A 26032-nucleotide genomic window follows, 5' to 3' on the forward strand; every position below is an offset into this window, starting at 1 on the left:
TGTGAGCAGATAATAAGGGGGCATACCTCTCTCGTTCCGGTGCGTCCCTGTTCTTGGCCTGGATGGGCCTTCTCATAGCGGAGAGAAGGTGGGGTGGGGCTCTTGACGTACGGCTGGTGTCGTTCCCTGTTGGATCATGGGACCGGGTGATCCCTCCAGATGTTATCTCTTCGTTCTTTCTTGGACTCGGCTTGTACCGAGATGAGACGATGAGTTGGTCTGTTGAGGTCGTCCTCATCTACTGGAACTTCGGCACAGTAAGCATTGTGGATCTCGTCCCAAGTGGTTGGACTATATTTCATCAACCGGCTCAGCAGTTTTCAAGTCGCTCTCGAACCATCTCTACTGCTATTTTTTTTTTAATGTTTTGTCAAAAGACAGGGAATAAGGATATTGCACATCCAATTTGGCTGTATGCATGTGGTTCAAAGTCCTCTTACGTTCAAAATCAGACTCTTTTATTAGTTTCACGTCATTGGATAAGACGAGAGAAAACTAGAGGTGCTCTTTTTTCCCTCTTAAAATGGCGCCTTTTGCAAACTCCGAATCCAACTACAAAATTGTCAGCCAAAAAAACCAGTAAAACTACAATTCAGTTAACTTCCAATATTTTCTGCTAGCTAATATCTGTTCCATTAATGGATTGTATCGTGTTTAAAAATCCATCATTTCCAAGAATCTTCATCAGCTCAAAATTTTTTGGGACTTGTCAAAATATTGTTGGATTTGGGCAATACAGAAAAAGAACAGTATTTACTACATGCTGTTCTGCTGAAATTAACCCATTTGAAAGCAATCAAAACGGTTCTGTATTTGATGGTTTGAATGATCAGAATTCTTCAGTTCCATTTGAAACATTGAGTGCTGAAATAACACCAGAAACTATTGATTTCTTTGTGAGTGAAGCTGAGGGTGATCCTGATTGTCCCACTAGCGGTTATTCTTCAATTGAAGAGGCACTTACTGCATTACGTGAAGGAAAGGTTGGTGTTTTTTTCTTTTCTTTCAATTTTTGGACTTTAATTTCGTGAATTTCTTGAAAAATTAGTTGAATGGACTATTAGTTTTGGAGTTAATTTTACATTTTTCGTGTGTGCATGGTTACTGAAATTTATCCACTATACACATAGGCAGAGCTATACTTTAAAGTTTTATGTATTCTGAACCTGACATCGAACTAATCGCTAATCATAGTTGTTGGGTTCGCAATTACATATTTATATATATTCCCTCCGTTCACTTTTACTTGTTCGGTATTCTAAAAATAGATTTTCTCTTTTACTTATTACTTTTAGCATATTAAGAGAAGGCAATTTCCCTTTTCCGGTTATACGTACAGTATTTATTACTCATTTCAAATCATTTTCTCAAATCCATTAAAAATATGCATCAATTAATATGGGTATCATGATAAATTATGCATTTCATTTATTATTTCTTAAAGGGCGTGCAAAGTCCATAGTGGACAAGTAAAAGTGAACGGAGGGAGTACTTAATAACAACAACAAACCCATTGATTTCTGGGGAGGGTAAGATGTACACGGCCTTGCCGATAAATCCTCGTATGGAGAACGGATGAAAAAAGTAATGGTAAATATTCGTACGAATACAAAATCTTAGTGGTTAAAATTCACTTTAATATGATGAAAATAATAATAATTTTGTGATTTTGCTATTATGGTTGTAAAATTCACTAAAGTACAAAAAATAGTTTTTTTTAATGAATTTAACTTGTACTTTTATGTTCATTTGGTAAAACTTATGATTGTGAAAATGTGTCAGTTTGTGATTGTTGTAGATGATGAAAGTGGGGAAGTGGAAGGAAACCTTGTAATGGGAGCATCCTTTGCTAGTGCAGAGGGAATTGCATTCATGGTAAGACATGGATCAGGCATTATTTCTGTGGGAATGAAAGAAGAGGATCTTGAAAGACTCAAGCTTCCTTTAATGTCACCTGAAAAAGAAGATGATTCTTCTGCTCCATCCTTCACAATCACAGTGGTAATTTGACTCTTCCCCCATTGCTAAAAGTGTTTGTAATGTACTTAAAGGTTGAAAATTACTAAAATTTCGATGAATTTATTGCCAACCGATATCAGTCAATGTGGCCAACATATTAACAGAAAGACTGAAGTTTTGCCAAATTTAGCTCTTGCATTTATATAGTAGGAAGTAGATTTGTATCATTTATGTAATTTACGTCATTCCGTAACAATTTTATAAGCTATATTCTCAGGCTGGAGTTGAAACTCCCACTGTCGAATTACTGATAGTAGATGGCTGATAAATTCCATGATATTCGAATACAATGTGATGTTAAAATAACATTTCTGCTCATTGAAGTACCTTGTTTTATTATGCATAGGATGCAAAGGTGGGAACATCTACTGGTGTATCGGCTTCAGATAGGGCTAAAACTGTGCTTGCATTGTCATCTCCTACTTCTAGTCCTGAAGATTTCAGAAGGCCAGGGCACGTTTTCCCCCTCAAGTATCGAAATGGTGGGGTCTTAAGAAGATTTGGTCATACTGAGGCTTCTGTTGATTTAGTAATGTCAGCCGGCTTGCAACCAGTTTCTGCTCTTTCAACTATAGTTGATAAAAGTGATGGTTCAATAGCCACCATGCCCATTTTGGAAAATTTGGCCTTGGCGCACAAGATTCCTATTATCTCAATAACTGATTTAGTAAGGTGAATCATTGACATATGTCCATTCCATTTCAGCAGCCTCTTTCTTTTCCCAATTCTGTTATTTCTGCATACTAGTGTTGAGAACTTTGACCGCATTTTCAGGTTCCATATTTGCCAAGTGCAGCCTTCATTTTGTACTCATTAAATTATGCATGAGAAAGCAACAATAGCCAACTTACTAATTTTGTATGTCATGTTTTACTGCTTGCAGATATAGGAGAAAGAGGGAAAATCTTGTCGAAAGAACTGCAGTGTCACGTTTACCAACTAAATGGGGATTATTCGAGGCTTACTGCTACCGTTCAAAGCTTGATGGAACAGAACATATAGCTGTTGTAAAGGTCAAAAGCATATATAATTAGTGATTTTATCCTTCAAACAAATTGCATAATTCGTCCGGAATTCTAAACTTTAAAAGTTTTCAACAGGGTGATATCGGGAATGGTCAAGATGTGTTGGTAAGGGTACACTCGGAGTGTTTGACGGGGGACATATTTGGATCTAGACGATGTGATTGTGGTAATCAGCTGGATTTGGCAATGCAGTTGATTGAGGAAGCTGGTAGAGGTGTGGTTATCTATCTCAGAGGCCACGAAGGAAGAGGCATTGGCCTCGGTAACAAGCTTCAGGCCTATAACTTGCAAGATCAAGGTCATGATACTGTTGAAGCCAATTTAGAACTCGGCTTTGCTGCAGATGCTCGTGAATATGGCATTGGTGCACAGGTTAGTCACATAATTTTCTCATATCTATCCCAATTTCCCAACCTCGACAGACAATCAAGTATACTAATTTTCTAGTTTCTACTGATAATTGAGTATATCTATTAACAAATGGAAGAATATGACTTAACTTTATTTGATTGCAACAGATGTTGAGGGATATAGGAGTTCGTACCATGCGCTTAATGACTAACAATCCAGCAAAATTTACCGGTCTAAAGGGCTATGGTTTAGCTGTCGTTGGACGAGTACCAGTTTTGACACCCTTCACAGAGGAAAACAGGAAGTATTTGGAAACAAAACGAACAAAAATGAGTCATATATATGGATCTGATGTGCAGGGACCAATTAAGGCGTCCATCAACCAAAGTTTAAAGAAACAAGATCCGCCCCAGGAAAGAAAAGAAAGTTGAGTAATAGCAGATTACTTTCAAGAAGGGAGATTCTCTCATCTGTTTCATACTTGATTCACATTTTTTTTGGACAACTAATTATTTGAGGTATATTCCAATTACAGAAAAGAAAACGCAAGCAATGATACAAAAATACCTTCTGAAAGATAGACTGTTCTGCTGTGCTTTCTTTAATTTAGTTCCCCAACCAGACAACTATGTACATCCAAAATCCAAAAGCTAAAAAATTTCTTCTGAACTTTAATTTTCTGTATCTCATTTCATCTTTTAATGTGTAAAGATCTGTTATTTGAGGGATTTTGCAAGTTCCAAGTCCCACTATGTTCAACCAACTGAAAAAGACAGTACAAGGAAGTGAAAATATGCGTTCCAATCTATAAGCTGAAACAAGTACGTACATCTCAATGGAGCTACAAGCTACAGAAAAAATTTTGACCACAGTTAAAATTTGCTTGGTGTAATTTGTGTTTCTGATTTGATTGGTATAGTTTTATTAAGTCAGTTATCTTGTCTAACGTCTATTACCAGTATTTTATTATACTGAGTGTTCCCTTTTTGTTATTTGTGTTCCATTGGATGAAGCAAACATATTATCACTGACGATAAATTTCATGGACTGATGGACGACGAGAAAGCAATGTGAAGAATGAACTTTTACTTTGTCATGATACAATCTGCTAACTTTATTATCTATGTTCTTACAAGAATTCCTCATTACCTAGGAATGATAATTCAAACTGTTCAGCAAAAGGGATAGTTAGTCTCTTGTCCAAATCATTGAATCAGAGAAATCTCAAGGAGATATCATCTTTACAAGGAAGAAAAAAAATGTCATACATCACATAAACTCTTCAATCTTATTTGGTTGAATAAGATGTTTAAGGGTCAAAATCATTCTTTTGTTACCACAATTTGTGACTAGGCTAAACATTCTGATTATCATTCCCTCTTATCAACCTCGTCTCGTGCATGTGAGCCATTTTTGCTGATCCAAAAAGTATGTTATATATCTCAAATTCTTGTTCGTAAAGCTCTCTACAGGAAGAGAGCATGCTATGGAGCTCTTACTATAGACATTGTAATGATTGAGAGACATACCAATTAGTTGTGAGACAATGTTAATACCACTAGTCAGCACTTCCTTCTACATCTCTAGAAGAATGATTCTGTAGTATCTGTAACCGGATATCCTCATTGTGCACTGATCTTTCGCGATTGAAATCTTCCCTTCTCAGAGTTTCCAGTAATGTGTACATAGAAATGGAATGTCCTTGTTGCATTTTGACACTAAATACATTTGATCTGCATAGCGGGCAGCTTGAATGAATCTGAAACCAAGTGTCAATACAGGCGACATGGAAAACATGAGAGCAATAAGGTAAGTGTTTCAGCCATTCACCATCTACAAATTCACCTAAACAAACTGCACAATCTGCATTATTTGGTCTGGTTGTTTGTTGGTCGTCCTTCTTGAACTGAGTGATTGGCAGTGAATGCATAATATAGGAGTCTAGTCTGCGGCTCTGGATCTGTGAATCAGTATCGTCAAGAATTTGCTCGTTTATATGACGCCTTTGAGTTGGATTTCTGTACAAACGCGCAGACAGATACCCACAACAATGTGTCTGTATTATCTTCAAATAACTAAATAGAAGAAGTATCAAACAAATTACACCAACTGAGGCAATCAGCAGTGGATCCCAACGCGAAGGTCCAACGCCTGGAGAGGAATTTGGACTAGACATGATATTCTGAATTTTTGGACAGAAAACAGGAAAGAATTGTTTGAATTGAATTGATATGGCTTTTAAGACAAGTTGCTATGAGCAAATTTGAGAGAGAGCTTAGTCTAGAAACTTTGTTATTGGAGAGCATTCTAAGTTTAGAAAAACTTTTGAGGACATGGACTGACGGTCATATCAAAGTTATAGATCAATATAGACAAACAAGGTTGATGATGAATCCAAGAATTTAACACTCACACTCAACTTTCTGGCAAGTTTATTTATTTGCAAGAAGAGTTTACAAATTTCTACTATCCAGACGATAAAGAAAGAGTCGAGGGTCTAGTGGAAACAACCTCTCTACCTCCTAAGGGTAGGGGTAAGGTTTGCGTGCATATTATCCTCCCCATACCCCACTTGTGAGACTCCACTGGGCTTGTTATGGTGGTTGTTGTTGTAGACGATCAAAAAAGAGAATTCTTGGTTCATTTCTCTGTCTCAAGGACGGAAAATAGGATTGATCAAATTCTATTGAGCCTTTCTGTACCGCGAGTCTCTTTTTGATACCAAGGATTCTAGACACTTATAACATTTTTTGTTTGTCATTTTCTTTGCAACCACTAAACTAAGATGCTTTCATCTTGCAGGCAGCTCACTGGACAAATACTATATCCAGAATTTTGCTGTCATAATAGTTTTAAAATGATAGTTCAGTCTACATTAGACAGAGTTCAACTGGTGGAGGGTCTTTTACTTGGTGCAAATGACAAGCAATTCTTTTTCTGAAACACATAAAATGTTCTCCTAGACAACAAAAACTAAAGGGAAAAGGTTCAGTTACACATTTAAGGAGCCACAAACATTAAGTTTTGATTGATATATCAATATATTAGATTGAACTACGGTTGTCAAATGGGAGGGTTGAGTTGATTTTGGGCGGTTCAAAGTGGACTGAATCAATAAATGGGCGGGTCAAAAGTTACTTGGGTTGAGATGGGCTGGGTCAAGACAGGCCAAGATTTGGGTCATAGCCCAACCTGCCCAACTCTTACCAAATTTAACTAATATGTGTTATATTCTTAATGAATTGTTTAATTACAAAATAAGACTTTTTTTATTTTTTATGGTCATATATAATATATCAAACAAAAAAAATTATTTTAAAGATATTTTAGCAAAGTTGCTCATGGATCAATTTAGGCTAAAAATCAGCCTAACTTTAGATGGTTGAGATGGCTTGGATCAAGATGGGCTGAGTTCAACAATGGGCGGGTCAGTGAGCGCCCAACCTTGGGCGGGTTGAATGGGTTTGCGATTAAATTGCCACCCCTAGATTGAATCATAATCAAAATTCACATTCATAGTAATTGTTTATTGAATAATGAAAAGAGAACTGTAATAATAAAAAGCCAAAGGAAATATGAAATTCATCAACCAAAAAGAACTCATACTGTCAAACTCAAAATCAGTATATCCCATTTACAAACACTCAGCAATCTGCTTTGTACAAAAATTGGAAGCATAGGCATCCATCTTTCAACTTGTTTTACTGCAACCTTTGTCTCTTTCCCAGGACAACAAATTTGTTCATGTTTGCACCAGAAGATATCAACCTCTGATTTTCCAAACAAGAACCAGAGGCAAAATTAGCAAAGTTCAACATACATGTTGACACCATTTGTGAAGAACCACATGACATCTCAAAATAAGGTTGAGAATGCAATATTCTTGAAGCAAGATTCTGATTTGCAATGTCAGCTTCACACCCTTTAATGGAAACTGGTGGAATATTAGACGGCTTAAGCTGAGGCGGATTGCGCCATTGAGGAAGTGATCCAGCTACAAGAAGTGTCTGTAGAGGTGGCCCTGCTTCAATAACAGACTTCAATAGTTTCCCTTTCTGTGGTAAAGGTTTCCCCTTTACAAGATTTTCAATAATCAATGTGGCCTGATCCAAAGGCTGATTCATATAAGGTACTGCATTTGAATTATCCATGTTGTTGTTGGAAAATTCAGGGGATGAAACTACATCAAGAAACGACTCGACCGGGGATGAATAATGTGACTGATAATTGTATGTTTCAGAAAGGCTGTTTGATTCAGTTATGCTTGAATTTGCTTTTGTTGCCTTAACAACAGGACTCTCAACTTGGAACTGAGATGAAGTTATTTTGTTGAGTAGTTTCTGAAGTTGATTTCTTGCTTCATCTCTTTCTTGACAAACCATCTTTAGTAGTTGGATCAATTGCTTCACATATTCATTGTTCTTCCTCATTTCTTCACTTGTTTCCACTTTCAACTTTTCAAGTTCAAGATTACTGTACACTAGCTTCTGTCTCATTTCTTCCATGGTCTGCAATATTTGGTCAAAACCCAAGTTAGAGAAAAGTCTTAAATATTTGAACTTTGTTAATAGGCATGCTAATGATGAAAGATCACTAATTCAAAGATTTTGAAAGAAATCAAGAAATCATTCACTGTAATTATCTGGTCATAATCATTTCATGAATAAGTAATTTAAAGTTATTAGTGATAATGACATCTTAGACAAGGGCCTATGTGGAAGGTGATGAAATCATCTCAGTCAAATCCAAAAGTTCTAAAACTAAAATATAGAATTAAGTAGAAAGTATGTGATCACCCTTGGATACCTATATTAAAGAAAAAAATGATGCATTGGGCCCTGCAATGATTAAATTTCTAGATTTGCTTATAGCTTCTTGAACAGTGAAAAGGTCTAATAATCAAAGCAAAACCTGTTTCGAATTAGAGAAAAAGGGATTGCACCACTTTTACCAAACAAAAACTACAGAAAGTCTAAAGGCACAAGATCATTGACTGTGCAAAAGAAAACTCAATACTTAAATTTACTGTTTCTATAAAGGAAGACTTGTAACCGATAAAAGTTGTTGTTATGTGATTTATAAGGGAAGCCTTGGCGTAACCGGTAAAGTTATCGCTATGTGACCAGGAGGTCACAGAATCGAGCCGTGAAAACATGCTCTTGCAGAAATGTAAGGTAAGGCATATAATAGACCGGCGTGGTCTAACCCTTCCCCGGATCGTGTGCATATAGGAAGTTTAGTGCACCGGGCTTCCCTTTACTGTTTTTATAAGTTGGAGCTTTAGCAAAATACAATGATATTCACTAAATCCATTTCAAGATATTTCTTATTTATGGACTGCCCCATTCAGACTCTTCACACACACAGAAAGAGGAAAGTATGAGTTTTCAGTTTTGAAGTGAAGTTATAAACAGAATAAAATGGTACATAGATGACATGAGTACAATAACATCAACAACAAGGACCCAGTAAAATTTCATTGGTGAGGTCTGGGGAGGGTAGTGTGTACGCAAACCCCGAGGGATTAGAGACCCTCGGCTAAAAAAGACGAAAAGAGACAATATCAGTACCACCGACAGATAGACATGAAGTGAGAAACTGTAATGAAAATGAAGAAGGAAGCACCTCTTGATAACACCATAAAGAAGCCATTTCTTCCATTTTCTCTCTCACAAATGCAATCACAATTACTTAGAAGAAGGAATTGGAAAAGGAGAAATGAAATCTTGAAAAGAATTTTTGAGGGGAAGGGGAGTTTTAGGAGAGATGGATTGTAAGTCTTATATAGAAGGAAGCTAACCAAAAAAGACAAAAGAAGCTCCAGTATTGAGCAACCAATCTCTATTATAGTAACAAAAGTTTATTATGGAATCTTAAAGACTTTCCATTAAAGTATTACTGGAATAATAATAATAAAAAAACAAACATTTCTCTAAAGAATTCTCCTTCCCTCTACTATATGAATTGGGTTCCACTCTTTTAGCGCCTTGTCTCTTCTTACCTTAAGCAAATAAGCAGACGGTTTACATTTTATTACACTATATATTAATGTATTTTTCAAATTGCTAGTAATATACTTATTATGAAACGCTAGAGGCGGAGGCAGGATTTAAAGTTTATGAGTTCTGAATTTGTTATGGAACCCATAGCTCGTCTTAATTATTGTGAGAAAATAAAAAAATCACAATTCAAATAATAGTGTTAAGTATTATCTTGAAGCTTCGTCGCTGCTGATAAAAAGGAGAGTAATTGCACTAGCTAGTACTATTAAATACAAAGCTCATTGCAACAACAATACAAAACTTTACTTCTACCTTGCGAAGATAGAGGGTTATTTCCGATAGACTTTGGGCTCAGAAAAAACATAGTCACAACGTAGGTGAAAAAAATACAATAAGGGTGTCAATTTACATAGATTCTATGTAAATCTTCAGTAATTGAAACATGCAATGAGATGCTCTACAATGGAGGAAGGTTCTAGAGAGAAGGAAGAAGAAGATTTCTCATTACAGCAGCTCAAACATATATGAGTACATTGTTCTTTTATAGAACAGTGTTAACTGCCCTTTTAACCGACTAATTACAACTTTTCTCTAATTACAAATTGACCCCTACTACTTATCTTATATCACAACACTCCCCCTCAAGCTGGAGGGTGGAATACATCGAGCACTCCTAGCTTGTCCAAGAGCAACTTGTACTGGGCTGCTGCAAGTCCTTTGGTCATTAGGTCTGTCATCTGTTGCTTTGTGGGAATGTAGTTAGTTGTGACCATTCCTTCCTTGATCTTTTCCTTTATAAAATGACAGTCGATTTCTATGTGCTTTGTTCTTTCGTGAAAAATTGGATTTGCTGCAATTTGTAATGTTGCCTTACTGTCACAATGTGGATGTATAGGTTCCTTCACTTTGTTTCCCAATTCTTCCAATAGACCTTCATCCATATGAGCTCTGCTACAGCTGCTACCGTGCTTCTGTATTCTGCTTCTACAGAGCTTCTACTAATAATTTACTATTTTTTGGATTTCCAAGACAATAGAGCATCACCTAATTTCACCACATAACCTGTCACTGACCTCCTAGTGTTTGGGCAAACTGCCCAATCTGAGTCACAGTATGTTGTGAGCTCATCAGTAACTCCACACTTTAGTAGAATTCCCATACCTAGACTCCCCTTAACATATTTGACAACCCTTAGAGTTGCTTCCATATGTGACTCTTTAGGATGTTGCATGAACTGGCTCAACACTTGGACTACAAAGGATATGTTTGGCCTTGTGATTGTTAAATATAATAGCTTGCCAATTAGTTTTTGATAGTTGTCTGCTTCCTGCAACTCTGTATCATTAACATTGCCAATATGCTTGTCATACTTATCTGTAGTAAGCTTGTGATTTTGTTCCATTGGTGTGGATATTGGCTTGCAAGCACTTAGTCCAACTTCTGAGATCAGTTGCAAGGCATATTTTCTCTGATTGAGTAAAATGCCTTTGTTGGATCTCATCACTTCAATTCCCAGAAAGTATCTGAATTCCCCTAAGTCTTTCATCTTAAAATTGCTGTATAGAGTCTCCTTTGCTTCCTGAATCAAACTACTATTACTTTCTGATATTAGAAGATCATCCATATATACCAATACAATGACAATATTTGCCTTATCTCTTTTGGTAAATAGTGAATGATCATAAGGACTCTGAGTGAAACCAGCTTGTAATAGTGCATGTGATAACTTGATGTTCCATTGCCTCGAGGCTTGCTTGAGGCCATAGAGGGATTTAAGCAGTCTACCTACTTTAGACTCCCCCTGACTATGAAATACCTGAGGTAGTTGCATGTAGACTTTTCCACATAAGTCCCCTTGGAGGAATGCATTGTTGACATCCATTTGGAAAAAAGGCCAGCCTTTAGATGCTGCAACAATAATGACAGTTCTGACAGTCACCATCTTAGCAACAGGAAGAAAAAGTTTCATGATAATCTAAGCCTTCCTGTTGTGTGTATCCTTTGGCTACCAATCGAGCTTTAAACCTTTTAACCTCACCATTGGCTTTATACTTGATTTTGTACACTCATTTGGATCGAATGACCTGTTTATCTGGTGGAAGATTGATAATCTCCCATGTATGATTGTCTTCTAAAGCTTGTATTTCCTGTTGCATAGCAAGCACCCAGTCTGGATCTACTGTTGCTTCCTTGTATGATGTAGGCTCCACTGAAGCAGAGAAAACTTGAAGATATGTCTGATATGTAATTGAAAGTTGAGTATAAGAGAGATGATTGGACATAGGATATATATATTTGCCTGGTAGTTTAGTGGTGACATAGTCTTTGAGCCAGAGTGGTTGCTTGGTTTATCTATGAGGTCTAGGGTTTTCAACAACTGGAGCAGGTGGAGGTATGGTAGTAGAGGAAGGTGAGTTGATCAGCATATCATTTTGGGGATCTGGTTCCTCCACTTGTGGAAGAGTATCTTGGCCTTCACTAACAACAACATTCTTAGAACCTTCTAATGTTACTTCAGGTTCTGTCAAGATGGGTGTAAAGAAGGCTTCCTCATCTTGTGAGGTAGATGGTGTATGTTGGGAAGGGGGATTGAGATCAAACACAGGCTTAATAGATGTTGAGAACAATGCTTCTTCATCATGGTTGTTAGAAGTCTGTTTGAAAGGGAAAACATACTCCTGAAACTTGACATCCCTGCTAACAAAGACCACATGATTATCAAGATCATATAGTCTATAACCTTTTTGTGTCTCAAAATATCCAATGAACACTGCTCTCTTTGCTCTAGGAGAAAATTTGTCTCCCTTAGAAAGATTACAAGCAAAACTTTGACATCCAAACACTCTTAAATGATCTAAGGTAGCAGACTTCCCATAGAGCATAACATATGGTATCCTGCCTTGCAACACTGGTGTTGGGAGCCTATTGATTAAGTATACAGCAGTCCTAACACATTCACCCTAGAATTTCAAAGGCACTCCACTGTGAAATTTCAGTGTCCTAGCAACATCTAGAATGTGCCTATGTTTTCTCTCAACTATGCCATTTCGTTGAGGAGTATTTGAGCAACTACTTTCATGTATGATTCCATTTTCAGCCAGCAATTCATTATACTTGCCATTGAAAAATTCTGTACCATTATCTGATCTCAATTGTCATGATGCCAGTATCAAATTGCAATAAAAATTTTCAATACAACACACACTTCACACTTAGATTGTATCAAGCATACCCATGTGTATATGGTAAAGTCATCAACCATAGTCACAAAGTAATACTTTCTATCATATGTAGGTGTCTTGTAAAGACCTCATACATCTAAATGAACTAGCTGGAAAGCTGCTTTAGACTTACTTACACAGTTAGGAAATTGCAATCTACTCTATTTAGCTAGAGGACAAACACTATAATTTCTTGATTGTCCTGCACATATCTTATCTTGTAGAGATGATATATGTTGTATAGAATTCCATGATGCATGTCCCAGTCTGTAGTGCCAAAGTTGTGTTTGTTCTTCTTTTATTACTGCTCCTACTGTTATGCCTGCTGCTTGTGCATATTCCCTTAGTATGTATAGACCATCAGATTCTCTACCAATTCCCAATACCTTGCCACTGTAAAGTCCCTTCAACACACAAAAATCAGGGAAGAACTTCACTGTGCAAGTGAGGTCTCTAGTGAGTTTTGCAACTGACAGCAAATTAAACTTGAAATCTGGTAGATACAGTACATCCTTTATACATTTGCCTCCTAAAATAGTAGCTTTTCCAATATACATTATCTCTGCCTTATTTCCTATTGTCAATTGAACTCCATGTCCTTCAAACTGTTTTATATCACTCATTATATTCTTATCATGAGCAATATGATGAGTTGCCCGAGAGTCTACTATCCAACTAGTTAGAGGAATATTGGATAATAAAGTCATAATACTGCCATATTTGTAGAGCATTCTTCACCTCCTTGCTTGTTCAGAAGCCCTATAAGCTGCTGATATTGTTCCTCAGTGAGAAAATGCCCTTGTGGCTGAGTTCTTGTCCCTCCTGTTTCTTCAGTTCTTGCAGAATTGGCAAAAGATCTGTTTCCTCATGTCTGAGGTTTCTTTTTGCTTTTAAAGTCAGCTGGATAGCCAACAATTTTGTAACAATTCTCCTTCAAATATCCCTTGTAGCCACAACGTTCACAAATCAGTCCAAACTTCTTAGGTTTAAAAACCTGTCCTTTTCCTGCAAGCATAGTTAATGGATCTCTATTTGTGTCAACTACACCTGGTGTTCGTTGACTCTCCTCCTATGTCACTATGGCATAAGCTTAGTTTACAGTCACAACATGTCTTTTGAGAAGAACATTGCTTCTTACATTGTTGTAGCTCTTAGTTAGGCCTATGAGAAATGTCAAAAGTCTCTGATTTCTCAGATGTTCTACTGAAGACCTTGATTCTTCACAATCACATGAAGGCAGAGGTACCAATACATCTAATTCACTCCATAGATCTGACATCTTTGTATAGTAAGTAATCACAGAATCAGTGTCTTGTTTAAGGCTAGCAATCTATGACCAGAGATGATATATTCTAGTTAAACTACATCTATCAAATTTCTCCTTAAAATCACTCCATACTTTCCTAGCACTGGGTGCAAAAAAACTATGCTTGGCATCAAGTCATTAGAGACTGTGCTTCCAATCCAGGACAGTACAATCGCATCATATTTTTTCCATTGTGCTACTAATTCTCCTATATACGAACTTTTAACACATGTTCCATCTACAAATTCAAGCTTGCCTTTCCCCATAAGTTCTAGTTTCATTGCCCTACTCCACAGGGCATAATTTTCTGGCCCTGTGAGTTTAATTGGAACTAAAACTAGACCTGGTGCATCTGCTGCTTGAAGAAATAGAGGATGATTGTGTTCGAGTGAGGTTACCTCATTTCCTGCCATGGCGATCTGAAATTCTGCTTCGTCTCCGGTAAATTTCTTCAAACTTCAGCTGACTCGCAGGAACCTCTCATTGGAGCTCGTGTCCTCAGTCTCGTTGCTCTGATACCATGTCAATTTACACAGATTCTATGTAAATCTTCAATAATTGAAACATGCAATGAGATGCTCTACAATGGAGGAAGGTTCTAGAGAGAAGGAAGAAGAAGATTTCTCATTACAGCAGCTCAAACATATATGAGTACACTGTTCTTTTATAGAACAGTGTTAACTACCCTTTTAACCGACTAATTACAACTTTTCTCTAATTACAAATTGACCCCTACTACTTATCTTATATCACAACAAAGGGATAAACTATCGAAAAGAAACAGAAACACGAAGCAGTTCCAACAATAAAAATAGCAAGAAAAATGAAGCAACAAAACAACCGATGGTAATACAAATCTATGTATAGAAAGTACAAGTGTATTATACATACTACATGTAAGAAGATACAAAGCTCGTTGTATAAATTAAATATGGATACGAATTTAATGTTGCATTGTGTTATATTTAAGCAAATATATGAGCACTTTTTGGTGAAATTTTAGAAAGGTAAAGCTTCGAGGAAATCGTGGCATTTATTTAGCTCTTTCTAAATTTACTCGGTATCCAAGAATGGAATTTTTGGTCTCGTACTACTGCCATACTGCTATTTCCATATTTAGGTTCTTAATAATTTTATTTACTTGTTAAGCAAGAATGTCCTTTATTACATTTTACCGATGTGAAAATAGAACTGTACCCCTAACCCCCTCCATCAAAGAATTTTAGAGCCCGTTTGGACTAAGAATTTTTTTACTTTTTTCGAAAATTTTTGACTTTTTTTTTTGAAATTAGTGTTTGGTCATAAAATTTTTAATTTTCACTTAAAAGATGAATTTTTGAATTTTTCGAAAATTTGAAAACTTCAAAAAACTGTTTTTCAAAATTTTCACTCATCACTCACAAAACTTCAAAAACAACCCAAAATTATATTCATGTCCAAATACAATTCTAATTTTCAAATACCAATTTTACTTGAAATTTTTTCTTACTTTTTTTTAGAATTTTACAATTCTTATATCCAAACTCTCACTTAGTTAACTCTCTTTTTATCCCTGAAATGCAAACTTTTGGTATGATCAAGGAGATAGTATAGTATTTTTATTTGTGTGCTTTTTTAATAGAATTTAAATTATATACACTAACTATATACTATTTTTTACATCATCATTCATAGAACTTAACCTCTTTTCTATTTAAAAGCCAGATCTTTTTTAAAAAAATAACTAAAGTCTTTTAATTTGGGACTTGTATAATCATGTACTTCTTTTTCTGGAGGTTTCAGTTTTTTCGTGAGAAGCACTAGTATTGTGTAATAGATGTATATTTGAAAAATGATTAAATATTTGCAGGTTTTGTATGGAAAAGAATAAGAAGTATATATACTTTTTCATCATTATAAAATAATAATCCAAAGGGGCGGTGTTCGAATTGACCAAGAAACTGAAATAAACTCAATTGCTGTTGACTTTATACAGAAGTGTATTTTCTACATTGTATTCACTTAGATAAAGTTTTTCTCATATCCCTATACAACTGGCACACGGTTTTATGCTATGAGCATTACTGTTAAATTAAAAAATTACTAGTATAATTAGCCATATTAATTTGGTAAATCCCATAGCAGAATTATTCATATCCTTTCTTTTTTGTTGTAGAACTTTGCTTTCGACGCACTTCTTACTTTGACAATAACCTTATTTTCTTTTTTTCTTTCTGCACTTTCACCTATTACGCCACTATAGGCCTAGTGTGCATGTAAGAATTCTCAGTTTTGTTTTATGTTTTGATATAGAGAAACATATAAGATGATAAATTTTCTGAAATACTTGTTCAAAAACTCAGTGGATACGTTAAGGAAGATTTTTCATTTTAAGAAGAGTGAGGTTATTGAGAGATTGGACAAAAATATTTGATGAAAATAGCACGGGATAACCAGTTTTAGGACTGGTAATTGAAAAATTGTCAGCATTTTTAAAGTTATTGAAAAATAATGTGATGACCCAAAAGATCGTTACTTACTTTAAATTAAATTCTGTGTTTCCGAGGACTTGAAAACCTCATTTAGAGTCACCTCGATTTGCGTGCGTAGTCCGGCCGCGTAGCCGGAAAGCTTAAATATGAAATTCTGTGAAAAATGATAAAATTTGGTCATGAAATGAGTTAATTTGACTTCGGTCAACGTTTTGGGTAAACGGACCCGGACCCGTGGTTTGACGATCCTAGAGGGTCCGTAGGAAAATATGGGACTTGGGCGTATGTCCAGAATCGAATTCCGAGGTCTCAAGCCCGAGAAATGAATTTTTAAAGAAAATTATTTTCTGAAATTGTTCAAGGAAATTTGAAATGAAATTTGATTAGAACATGATGGTATCGGGCCCGTATTTTGGTTCCGGTGCCCAGTACAGGTCTTATATATGACTTAAGACGTTTCTTTGGAATTTGATGAAAAATAGATGTCATTTGACATGATTCGAACTTAAATTGCAAAAAAATGATTTTTAAAGAAGTTTTGAGAAAATTTCATTCATCTTGAGATTTAATTTGATGTTCATGATGTTATTTTGATGATTTGATTACACGAATAAATCCGTAAGATGTTTTTGAAGTTTTGTGTACACTTGGTTTGGAGTTCCGAGGGCTAGGGTGAGTTTCGGGTAGGTTCCGGGGTGTCTTAGGCCTAAAAAACAGTGTTGCAGGCCCAGAGGGGTGGAGGACCTCTGAACAGGCCAGTGCGGTCCGCACGATATGGACCGCGGCCGCGGAGGGGCCTGTGCGGCCGCACTAGATTCTGTGCGGTCCGCGGTGAAGAACAGATTCACTGGTCCGACTTCGGAAGCCTATATCTTTTGATCTACAGGGGATTGTGAGATGATTCAAACACGAAAGTTGTAGCCCTTCGTGTCTAGTTTTCAGAAAGGTAAAGAAATCACAATTTGGACATCTGTAGAGAAAGTTATGGCCTAAATACTTAGACCTATCACTGCAGAACACATGAAGCATGTGCGGCCGCGGTTGATTTTGTGCGGTCCGCACAGGGCATCTGAGGGCAGTATATTTAGACGGGATTTTTAATTATTTTTCAATTTTTAAGACCTCAAAAACATAAGAGTCGATTTTTCAAACAACCTTTCTTCTCCAAATCAATTGTAAGTCGTTTTTAACTAGTTTTCTTCAATCATTAACATCTTTTAACATGATTTCAACTTAAAATCAATGATTTTCATAGGGGAAATTGGGTGTTTTGGGTAGAACCTAGATTTTTCAAATTGGGGATTTGGACCTCGATTTGAGGTCCGATTTCATAACAAATTATATATTTGAGTTCGTGGGGGAATGGGTGATCGGGTTTTGGTTCGAACCTCGGGTTTTGACCATGTGGGCCCGGGGACGCTTTTGACTTTTGGATAAAACTTTGAAAAATTCATTTTCATGCATTCAAATTGATTCATTTAGCATTTATTAATATAATTAAGTAACTCTGGCTAGATACGAGCGAGTTGATGGTGGAATAAAGAGGTAAAGCGATAGTTGAGGCTTGAATTACGTTCGTGACATCGAGGTAAGTGTCCGGTCTAACCTTAGCTTGAGGGATTAGGAGTTGAGTCCTATTTGCTATTTGCTTCTTGTTGAGTACGACGTATAGGCATGGTGATGAGTATCTATACGTTGGTGTCAAGCATGACCGTGAGTTTTAAATTGATACTTGTTGTATTCTTGAATGTTACTATGGTTGAAATAGTGAGTAAATTCTTGATATTGAGCAAAGACTTAGTTTATTTATCGTGGAATCTACTTATGATTGAGAAATAGTGGTATTTGAGATGAGTAGGAGTTGAGTTAAGATTGGTTAAGTTGATTCTCCCTTTTCGGGACGTATATACTTGCACTGCTAAGTTACCTAGCCGGGATAGTGTAGTCTATTATTGATCCCTTGCCGGGACGGTTATTTATGATTATTGGTGACTGTATAGTTGGAACGGGTTGCGCGCCGCAACAGATATTATATCGGATCGGGTTGCACGCTGCAACAACTATATATATGTGGATCGGGTTGCACGCTGTAACAATGTTAAATGATAAGGGGTCGGTTGCGCACTGCAATAGTATTGTTATTGTATCGTTGTAGATATTGAGTTGTCCTTTCATATTTTATTAAGTTTCTGTTGGTCTTGATATGTTTCCCCGAAGCATGTACCCCCTCCCATTTTAAACTGCTCATTCCTGTTTATTTTCCGCCATATATTATATAACTGCACAGGTTTATCTGGAGTCTGGTCCTAGCCTCGTCACTACCTCTCCGGGGTTAGGCCAGACACTTACCAGCACATGGGGTCAGTTGTGCTGATACTACACTCTGCACTCTGTGCAGATACCGGAGCAGCACTTAATCAACAGCAGTAGGGGAGCCAGCCTTCAGTCTACCGAAACACCGAGGTAGCCTTGCAGGCGTCTGCAGGCCCGACGTCTCCTTTACCTTTTATTATGTTCTATTATCTCATGTATCCGAGACAAACAATGTTATTTTTCCTTTAAACTGTTGTATGCAGTACTCTTAGTAGTCCGTGGATATTATGACACCAGTTTGTAGGTAGAGGCATGTGTTGACTTTCGAAACATTTTAGTTTTATATTTATTTAAGACTTCCGCTTAAATCTCATATTTCGCTATCATTTAGATGTTTATCACTTGTTAATATAAGTTGTAAAAAAAAGATTAAAATAGAAGAGTTAAAGATTTCTAAGTTCGTGGCTTGCCTAGCTTCTACGTGTATGCGCCATCACGACTCCCGATGGTGGTAATTCCGGGTCGTGACAGGGTGGTATGAGAGCTCTAGGTTGCATAGGTCTCAAAATTCACGGACAAGCTCAGTAGAGTCTGAGGGATTGGTACGGAGACGTCTGTATTTATCCCCAGAGGCTACAGAGTTAGGAAAAAACTTCACATTTGTTCTTTTATGTCGTGCGGTTCTGTTTCTCAATGCTAATTGAATTTCTACTCTGTTCTTTTGTAGATGGCGAGAACACGCGCTTCCTCATCTACCGCTCAGCAGCCCGAGCCCCCAGCAGCAGCTCCCACGAGGGGAAGAGGGCGATGCCGAGGCCATGCTAGAGGCCGAGGTAGAGGTAGAGCTCAGCACCGAGCAACAACCCCAGTAGCGGAGCCTCAAGTTGACTTTGATGACGAGGTTCCGGTCCCAGCAACTCCGGTGGGCTCAGCTTAGGTCCCAGAGGGGTTTATTGCTACCCCAGTCCTTCAGGATACTCTTGTCCGATTAGTGGGCCTCATGGAGAGTGTCACCCGAGCGGGCTTACTTCCTGTAGCACCAGCCGTCTCTCAGGCTGGAGGAGGGGCCCAGACTACTGCTACTCGCACTCCGGAGCAGGTAGTTCCTCAGATTCAGACTTCAGCATTTTAGCTAGTTGGAGTAGTTTAGCCGGGTGTGGTAGCTCAGACCGGCGATAGAGCAGATATGTATGCCGATGCTTTATAGAGGCTGGATAGGTTCACCAAGCTCTTCACTTCCACTTTCAGTGGTGCATCTACTGAGGATCCTCAGGATTATCTAGACAGCTGCCACGAGGTTCTTAGGAACATGGGTATTGTTGAGACCAATGGGGTTGATTTTGCTACATTTCGCTTGTCTGGATCCGCCAAGACTTGGTGGAGGGATTATTGCTTAGCTAGACCATCCAGATCGCCAGCCTTGAATTGGGAGCAGTTCACACAGCTATTTCTGGAGAAGTTTCTCCCTATTACTCAGCGAGAGGCTTATCGGAGGCAGTTTGAGTGCCTCCAGCAGGGTTCCATGACGGTTACCCAGTATGAGACCAAGTTTATCGACTTAGCTCGCCATGCTCTTGTCATACTTCCTTCCGAGAGAGAGGGTGAGGAGGTTTATTGATGGTCTTATTCAGCCGATTCGCCTTCAGATGGCTAGGGAAACTGGGAGTGAGATCACTTTTCAGGAGGCAGCCAATGTGGCCCGTAGAGTGGAGTTGGTCCTGTCGCAGGGAGGTGGTCATGGGTCGGATAAGAGGCCCCGTCATTCAGGTAGATTCAGTGTTGCCTCGTTTGGAGGAAGAGATTCACATGGTAAAGGCCATTCTCCTAGGCCTTTTCAGTCAGCTCTTCAGGTCTCTCACGGCGCTTCAGGTAGCCGTGGTCTGCAGATGCAGTATTCTGATCAGCAGTCCTACAGTGCATCACCAGCTCCTATCAGTGCACCGCCGCTCTAGAGTTTTCGGGGTGGTCATTCAAGTCACCAGGGTCAGTCTCAGTTTCCTCAGCCACAACACTTAGGTGGATGCTATGAGTGTGGTGAGTATGGTCATATCAGGAGGACTTGTCCGAGGTTGGTGGGTACTTAGTCGTAGCAGCAGGGTTCCCGTGCTATGGTTCAAGCACCAGGTGTTCCACAGACATCCCAGCCAGCTAGAGGTAGGGGTAGAGGTGCTAGAGGTGGAGGTAGAGGATTTAGAAGTGGAGCTCAGGATGCTAGAGGTGGAGGCCAGCCAGTTGTAGGCCGTCCTAGAGATGTAGTTCAGGGTGGTGGGGCCCAACCCCGATGTTATGCTCTTTCAGCCAAGCCCGAGGCTGAGGCTTTAGATGCAGTTATTACATGTATGGTTCTGGTTTGTGATAGAGATGCTTCTGTGTTATTTGATCTAGGGTCCACCTACTCATATGTATCTTATTTTGTACCGTATCTGGTTATGCCTAGTGATTCATTGAGTGTTCCTGTTTATGTGTCTATACCGGTGGGTGATTCTATTGTAGTTGATCGAGTCCATCGTTCTTGTATTGTGGTGATTGAGGGTCTTGAAACTCGTGTAGATTTGTTGCTTTTAGACATGGTTGATTTCGATGTTATATTAGGGATGGACTGCCTATCACCTTATCACGCTATCTTGGACTGTCATGCCAAGACTGTGACCCTAGCTTTACCGGGTATGCCTCGTTTAGAGTGGAGAGGAACTTCTGGTCATTCTACCCGCAGTGTTATCTCGTATGTGAAGGCTCGACGTATGGTCGAGAAGGGGTGTTTGACCTATTTGGCATATGTTCGCGATTCTAGTACTGAGGCTACATCTATTGATTCTGTGCCCATTGTTCATAAGTTCCTTGAGGTATTCCCTTCAGATCTGCCAGGTATGCCACCCGACAGCGATATTGACTTTTTGCATTGATTTGACTTCGGGCACTCAGCCCATTTCTATCCCGTCGTATCGTATGGCCCCACCTGAGTTGAAAAAGTTGAAGGAACAGTTGCAAGACTTGCTTGAGAAGGGTTTCATTAGGCCCAGTGTTTCGCCTTGGGGTGCACCGGTGTTATTTATTAAGAAGAAAGATGGGTCGATGAGGATGTGTATTGATTACCGAAAGTTGAACAAGGTTACAATCAAGAATAAGTATCCATTGCCGAGGATTAATGATTTGTTTGATCAGCTTCAGGGTGCCAAGGTATGTTCAAAGATTGATTTAAGATCTGGCTACTATCAGCTGAGGATTATGGCATCCGATGTCCCTAAGACAGCTTTCCGCACTAGGTACGGGCATTATGAGTTCTTGGTGATGTCATTCGGGTTGACGAATGCCCTAGCAGCTTTTATAGAATTGATGAACCGAGTGTTCATGCCTTATTTGGACTCGTTCGTGAAAGTCTTCATTAATGATATTTTGATATATTCCCGCAGCCAGGAGGAGCACGAGCAGCATCTCAGAATGGTTCTTCGAACTCTGAGGGATAGTCAGTTATATGCTAAGTTCTCGAAGTGTGAGTTCTGGTTGAGTTCAGTTGCATTTCTGGGTCATGTTGTATTAGCAGAGGGTATTCAGGTTGATCCGAAAAAGATTGAGGCAGTCAAGAACTAGCCCAGACCAGCATCAACTATAGAGATTCGGAGTTTCTTGGGGTTAGCAGGCTATTATCGTCGGTTCATGGAGGGGTTTTCATCCATTGCAGCCCCGATGACCAGGTTGACCCAGAAGGGTGCCTAGTTTAGATGGTCGGATGAGTGTGAGGCGAGTTTTCAGGAGCTCAAGACAACTCTGACTATGGCACCAGTATTGGTTTTGCCCACAGGTTTAAGGCCTTATACAGTCTATTGTGATGCATCTTGCATTGGACTTGGTGCAGTATTGATGAAAGATGGCAAGGTCATTGCCTATGCTTCGCGGCAGTTGAAGATTCATGAGAAGAACTATCCGGTTCATAATTTGGAGTTAGCAACTATTGTTTACGCGTTGAAGATTTCGAGGCATTATCTGTATGGCATGGCATTTGAGGTGTTCACAGATCACAAGAATCTTCAGTATTTGTTCAAACAAAAGGAGATGAATTTGAGGCAGAGGAAGTGGTTGGAGTTGTTAAAATATTATGATATCACCATCTTATATCATCCGAGAAAGGCCAATGTGGTGGCTGATGCCTTGAGTAGGAAGTCAGCCAGTATGGGCAGTCTTGCTTATATTCCGGTTGGTGAGAGGCCGCTTGCTTTGGATGTTCCGGCCTTGTCCAATCGGTTCATGAGGTTGGATATTTCTGAGCCTAGTCGGGTATTAGCTTGCACGTTCACTCGTTCTTCTTTATTAGAGCATATCCGTGATCGATAGTATGATGATTCCCATTTGTCTGTCCTTAGAGATACGGTGCAGTGCGGAGGTGCCAAATAGGTTACCCTAGATAATGATGGAGTTTTGAGATTGCAGGGTCGAATGTGTGTGCCAAATGTGGATGGGCTTCTGGAGTTGATTTTAGAGGAGGCCTATAGCTCCCGGTACTCTATTCATCCGGGCGCCGCAAAGATGTATCAGGATTTGCGGCAACATTATTGGTGGTGGAGAATGAAGAAGGATATCGTAGCATATATGGCTCATTGTTTGAATTGTCAGCAGGTCAAGTACGAGCATCAGAGGCCTGGTGGGTTATTTTAGAAGATTGAGCTTCCCGAGTGGAAGTGGGAGCGGATCACTATGGACTTCGTTACTGGACTCCCGCAGACTCGGAAGAAGTTCGATGCAGTATGGGTCATTGTTGATAGGCTGACCAAGTCAGCGCATTTCAATCCTGTGGCAGTATCCTATTCATCCGAGAGGTTAGCTGAGATCTATATCCGGGAGATTGTTCGTCTTCATGGTGTGCCTGTGTCTATCATTTCGGACCGAGGTACGCAGTTTACCTCGTGTTTCTGGAGAGTAGTTCAGCGAGGGTTGGGTACACAGATTGAGTTGAGCACAACATTTCATCCTCAGACGGACGGGCAGTCTGAGCGGACTATTCAGATTTTGGAGGGTATGCTTCGAGCTTGTGTCATTGACTTTGGAGGCTCGTAGGATCAGTTTTTGCCTTTATCAGAGTTTGCCTAAAACCACAGCTACCAGTTGAGTATCCAGATGGCTCCTTATGAGACGTTATATGGTAGACGGTGTCGGTCTCCGGTTGGATGGTTTGAGCCGGGAGAGGCTCGGTTGTTGGGTACAGATTTGGTCAGGAGGCCTTGGATAAGGTCAGGATTATTCAGGATAGGCTTCGTACAGCTCAGTCCAGGCAAAAGAGTTATGCAGACCGCAAGGTTCGAGATGTGGCTTTTATGGTCGGTGAGCGGGTATTGCTCCGGGTGTCGCCTATGAATAGCGTGATGAGATTTGGGAAGAAGTACAAGCTTAGCCCTAGGTTCATTGGTCCGTTTGAGATTCTTGATCGAGCAGGAGAGGTGGCTTATAGACTTGCATTGCCGCCGAGCTTATCAACTGTGCACCCAGTGTTTCATGTGTCCATGCTTCGGAAGTATCACGACGATCCATCCCACGTGTTAGATTTCAGCATTGTCCAGTTGGACAAGGACTTATCTTATGAGGAGGAGCCGGTGGCTATTCTAGACCGGCAGGTTTGTCAATTGAGATCGAAGAATTTTCCTTCTGTTCGTGTTCAGTGGAGAGGTCAGCCTTCTAAGGCATCGACCTGGGAGTCCGAGTCTGATATGCGGAGCCGTTATCCCCATCTTTTCCCCGACTCAGGTATTTCCTTCTTCTGTCCGTTCGAGGACGAACAGTTGTTTTAGAGGTGGAGAATGTGATGAAAATTAAATTTTGTGTTTTCGAAGACTTGAAAACCTCATTTAGAGTCACCTCAATTTGCTTGCGTAGTCCGATCGCGTAGCCGGAAAGCTTAAATATGAAATTTTGTGAAAAATGATAAAATTTGGTTATGAAATGAGTTAATTTGACTTCGGTCAATGTTTTGGGTAAACGGACTCGGACCCATGATTTGACGGTCCCGAAGGGTCCGTAGGAAAATATGGGACTTGGGCGTATTCCCGGAATCAAATTCCGAGGTCCCAAACCCCAGAAATGAATTTTTAAAGAAAATTATTTTCTAAAATTATTCAAGGAAATTGAAATGAAATTTGATTAGAACATGATGGTACTGGGCCCGTATTTTGGTTCTGGCACCCGGTACAGGTCTTATATATGACTTAAGACGTTTCTGTGGAATTTGGTGAAAAATGGATGTCACTTGACATGATTCGGACTTAAATTGCAAAGAAATGATGTTTAAAGAAGTTTTGAGAAAATTTCATTGATCTTGAGATTTAATCTGATGTCCATGATGTTATTTTGATGATTTGATTACATGAATAAATCCGTAAGATGTTTTTGAAGTTTTGTGTACACTTGGTTTGGAGTTCCGAGGGCTCGGGTGAGTTTCGGGTAGGTTCCGGGGTGTCTTAGGCCTAAACAACAGAGCTGTTGCAGGCCCAGAGGGGAGGAGGACCTCTGAACAGGCCAGTGCGGTCCGCACGATATGGACCACGGCCGCGGAGGGGCCTGTGTGGCCGCACTAGATTCTGTGCCGTCCGCGGTGAAGAACAGATTCACTGGTCCGACTTCGGAAGCCTATATCTTTTGATCTACAAGGAATTTTGAGATGATTCAAAATCGAAAGTTGTAGCCCTTCGTGTCTAGTTTCCAGAAAGGTAAAGAAATCACAATTTGGACATCTGTAGAGAAAGGGATGGCCAAAATACTAAGACCTGTCACTGCAAAATACAGGAAGCTTGTGCAGCCGCGGTTGATTTTGTGCGGTCCGCACAGGGCATCTGAGAGCAGTATATTTAGACAGGATTTTTAGTTATTTTTCAATTTTTAAGTCTCCAAAAACATAAGAGGCGATTTTTCAAATAACATTTCTTCTCCAAATCAATTGTAAGTCATTTTTAACTAGTTTTCTTCAATCATTAACATCTTTTAACATGATTTCAACTTTAAATCAATAATTTTCATGGGGTAAATTGAGTGTTTTGGGTAGAACTTAGGTTTTTCAAATTGGGGATTTGGACCTCGATTTGAGGTGTGATTTCAAAATAAATTATATATTTGAGTTCGTGGGGGAATGGGTGATCGGGTTTTGGTTCGAACCTCGGGTTTTGACCATGTGGGCCCGGGGGCGATTTTAACTTTTGGGTAGAACTTTGGAAAATTTAGCATTTATTAATATAATTAAGTAACTTGTGGCTAGATACGAGCGAGTTGGTGGTGGAATCAAGAGGTAAAGCGATAGTTGAGGCTTGAATTACGTTTGTGACATCGAGGTAAGTGTCCTGTCTAA

At 39.1% G+C, this 26032-nt stretch overlaps 3 protein-coding genes across 4 annotated transcripts; 1 reads left to right on the forward strand and 2 right to left on the reverse strand.

Moving 5' to 3' along the window:
* The first annotated feature begins 397 nt into the window (after positions 1 to 397).
* LOC107831087 (monofunctional riboflavin biosynthesis protein RIBA 3, chloroplastic) lies at positions 398 to 4121 on the forward strand. 2 transcript variants are annotated; one of them, XM_016658813.2, is made up of 6 exons: positions 398 to 983; positions 1783 to 2001; positions 2366 to 2691; positions 2903 to 3032; positions 3120 to 3416; positions 3563 to 4121. In XM_016658813.2, the coding sequence occupies exons 1-6, from the start codon at positions 639 to 641 to the stop codon at positions 3824 to 3826; spliced, it is 1581 nt and encodes a 526-aa protein (XP_016514299.1). In that variant the 5' UTR covers positions 398 to 638; the 3' UTR covers positions 3827 to 4121. The 2 variants fall into 2 exon arrangements, with proteins under 2 accessions (XP_016514299.1, XP_075093539.1); XM_075237438.1 differs by having other exon boundaries at positions 750 to 1027; positions 1712 to 2001.
* An 832-nt stretch (positions 4122 to 4953) lies between these two features.
* LOC107831086 (RING-H2 finger protein ATL60-like) lies at positions 4954 to 5571 on the reverse strand. The gene has a single exon (XM_016658812.1). It carries the CDS (start codon positions 5569 to 5571, stop codon positions 4954 to 4956), a length of 618 nt encoding a protein of 205 aa, XP_016514298.1.
* Positions 5572 to 6944: 1373 nt separating this feature from the next.
* On the reverse strand, positions 6945 to 9136 carry LOC107831088 (uncharacterized). Its single transcript, XM_016658814.2, has 2 exons — positions 9021 to 9136; positions 6945 to 7903 (listed from the first exon to the last, which is right to left on the reverse strand). The coding sequence occupies exons 1-2, from the start codon at positions 9054 to 9056 to the stop codon at positions 7097 to 7099; spliced, it is 843 nt and encodes a 280-aa protein (XP_016514300.1). The 5' UTR covers positions 9057 to 9136; the 3' UTR covers positions 6945 to 7096.
* Positions 9137 to 26032: the final 16896 nt, after the last annotated feature.

Source organism: Nicotiana tabacum, chromosome 18, assembly GCF_000715075.1.
Source record: "Nicotiana tabacum cultivar K326 chromosome 18, ASM71507v2, whole genome shotgun sequence".
In the NCBI taxonomy this organism is placed as follows: Eukaryota; Viridiplantae; Streptophyta; class Magnoliopsida; order Solanales; family Solanaceae; genus Nicotiana; species Nicotiana tabacum.

What these genes read in the sequence shown, in the direction of transcription:
- LOC107831087 (XM_016658813.2), top strand. Translation starts at nt 639, where the DNA reads ATGGATTGTATCGTGTTTAAAAATCCATCATTTCCAAGAATCTTCATC. An exon ending in AACATATAGCTGTTGTAAAG is followed by an intron (nt 3,033 to 3,119) that starts GTCAAAAGCATA and finishes AGTTTTCAACAG; the next exon opens with GGTGATATCGGGAATGGTCA. An exon ending in AATATGGCATTGGTGCACAG is followed by an intron (nt 3,417 to 3,562) that starts GTTAGTCACATA and finishes TGATTGCAACAG; the next exon opens with ATGTTGAGGGATATAGGAGT.
- LOC107831086 (XM_016658812.1), bottom strand. Translation starts at nt 5,571, where the DNA reads ATGTCTAGTCCAAATTCCTCTCCAGGCGTTGGACCTTCGCGTTGGGAT.
- LOC107831088 (XM_016658814.2), bottom strand. Translation starts at nt 9,056, where the DNA reads ATGGAAGAAATGGCTTCTTTATGGTGTTATCAAGAG. An exon ending in CTTTATGGTGTTATCAAGAG is followed by an intron (nt 7,904 to 9,020) that starts GTGCTTCCTTCT and finishes CAAATATTGCAG; the next exon opens with ACCATGGAAGAAATGAGACA.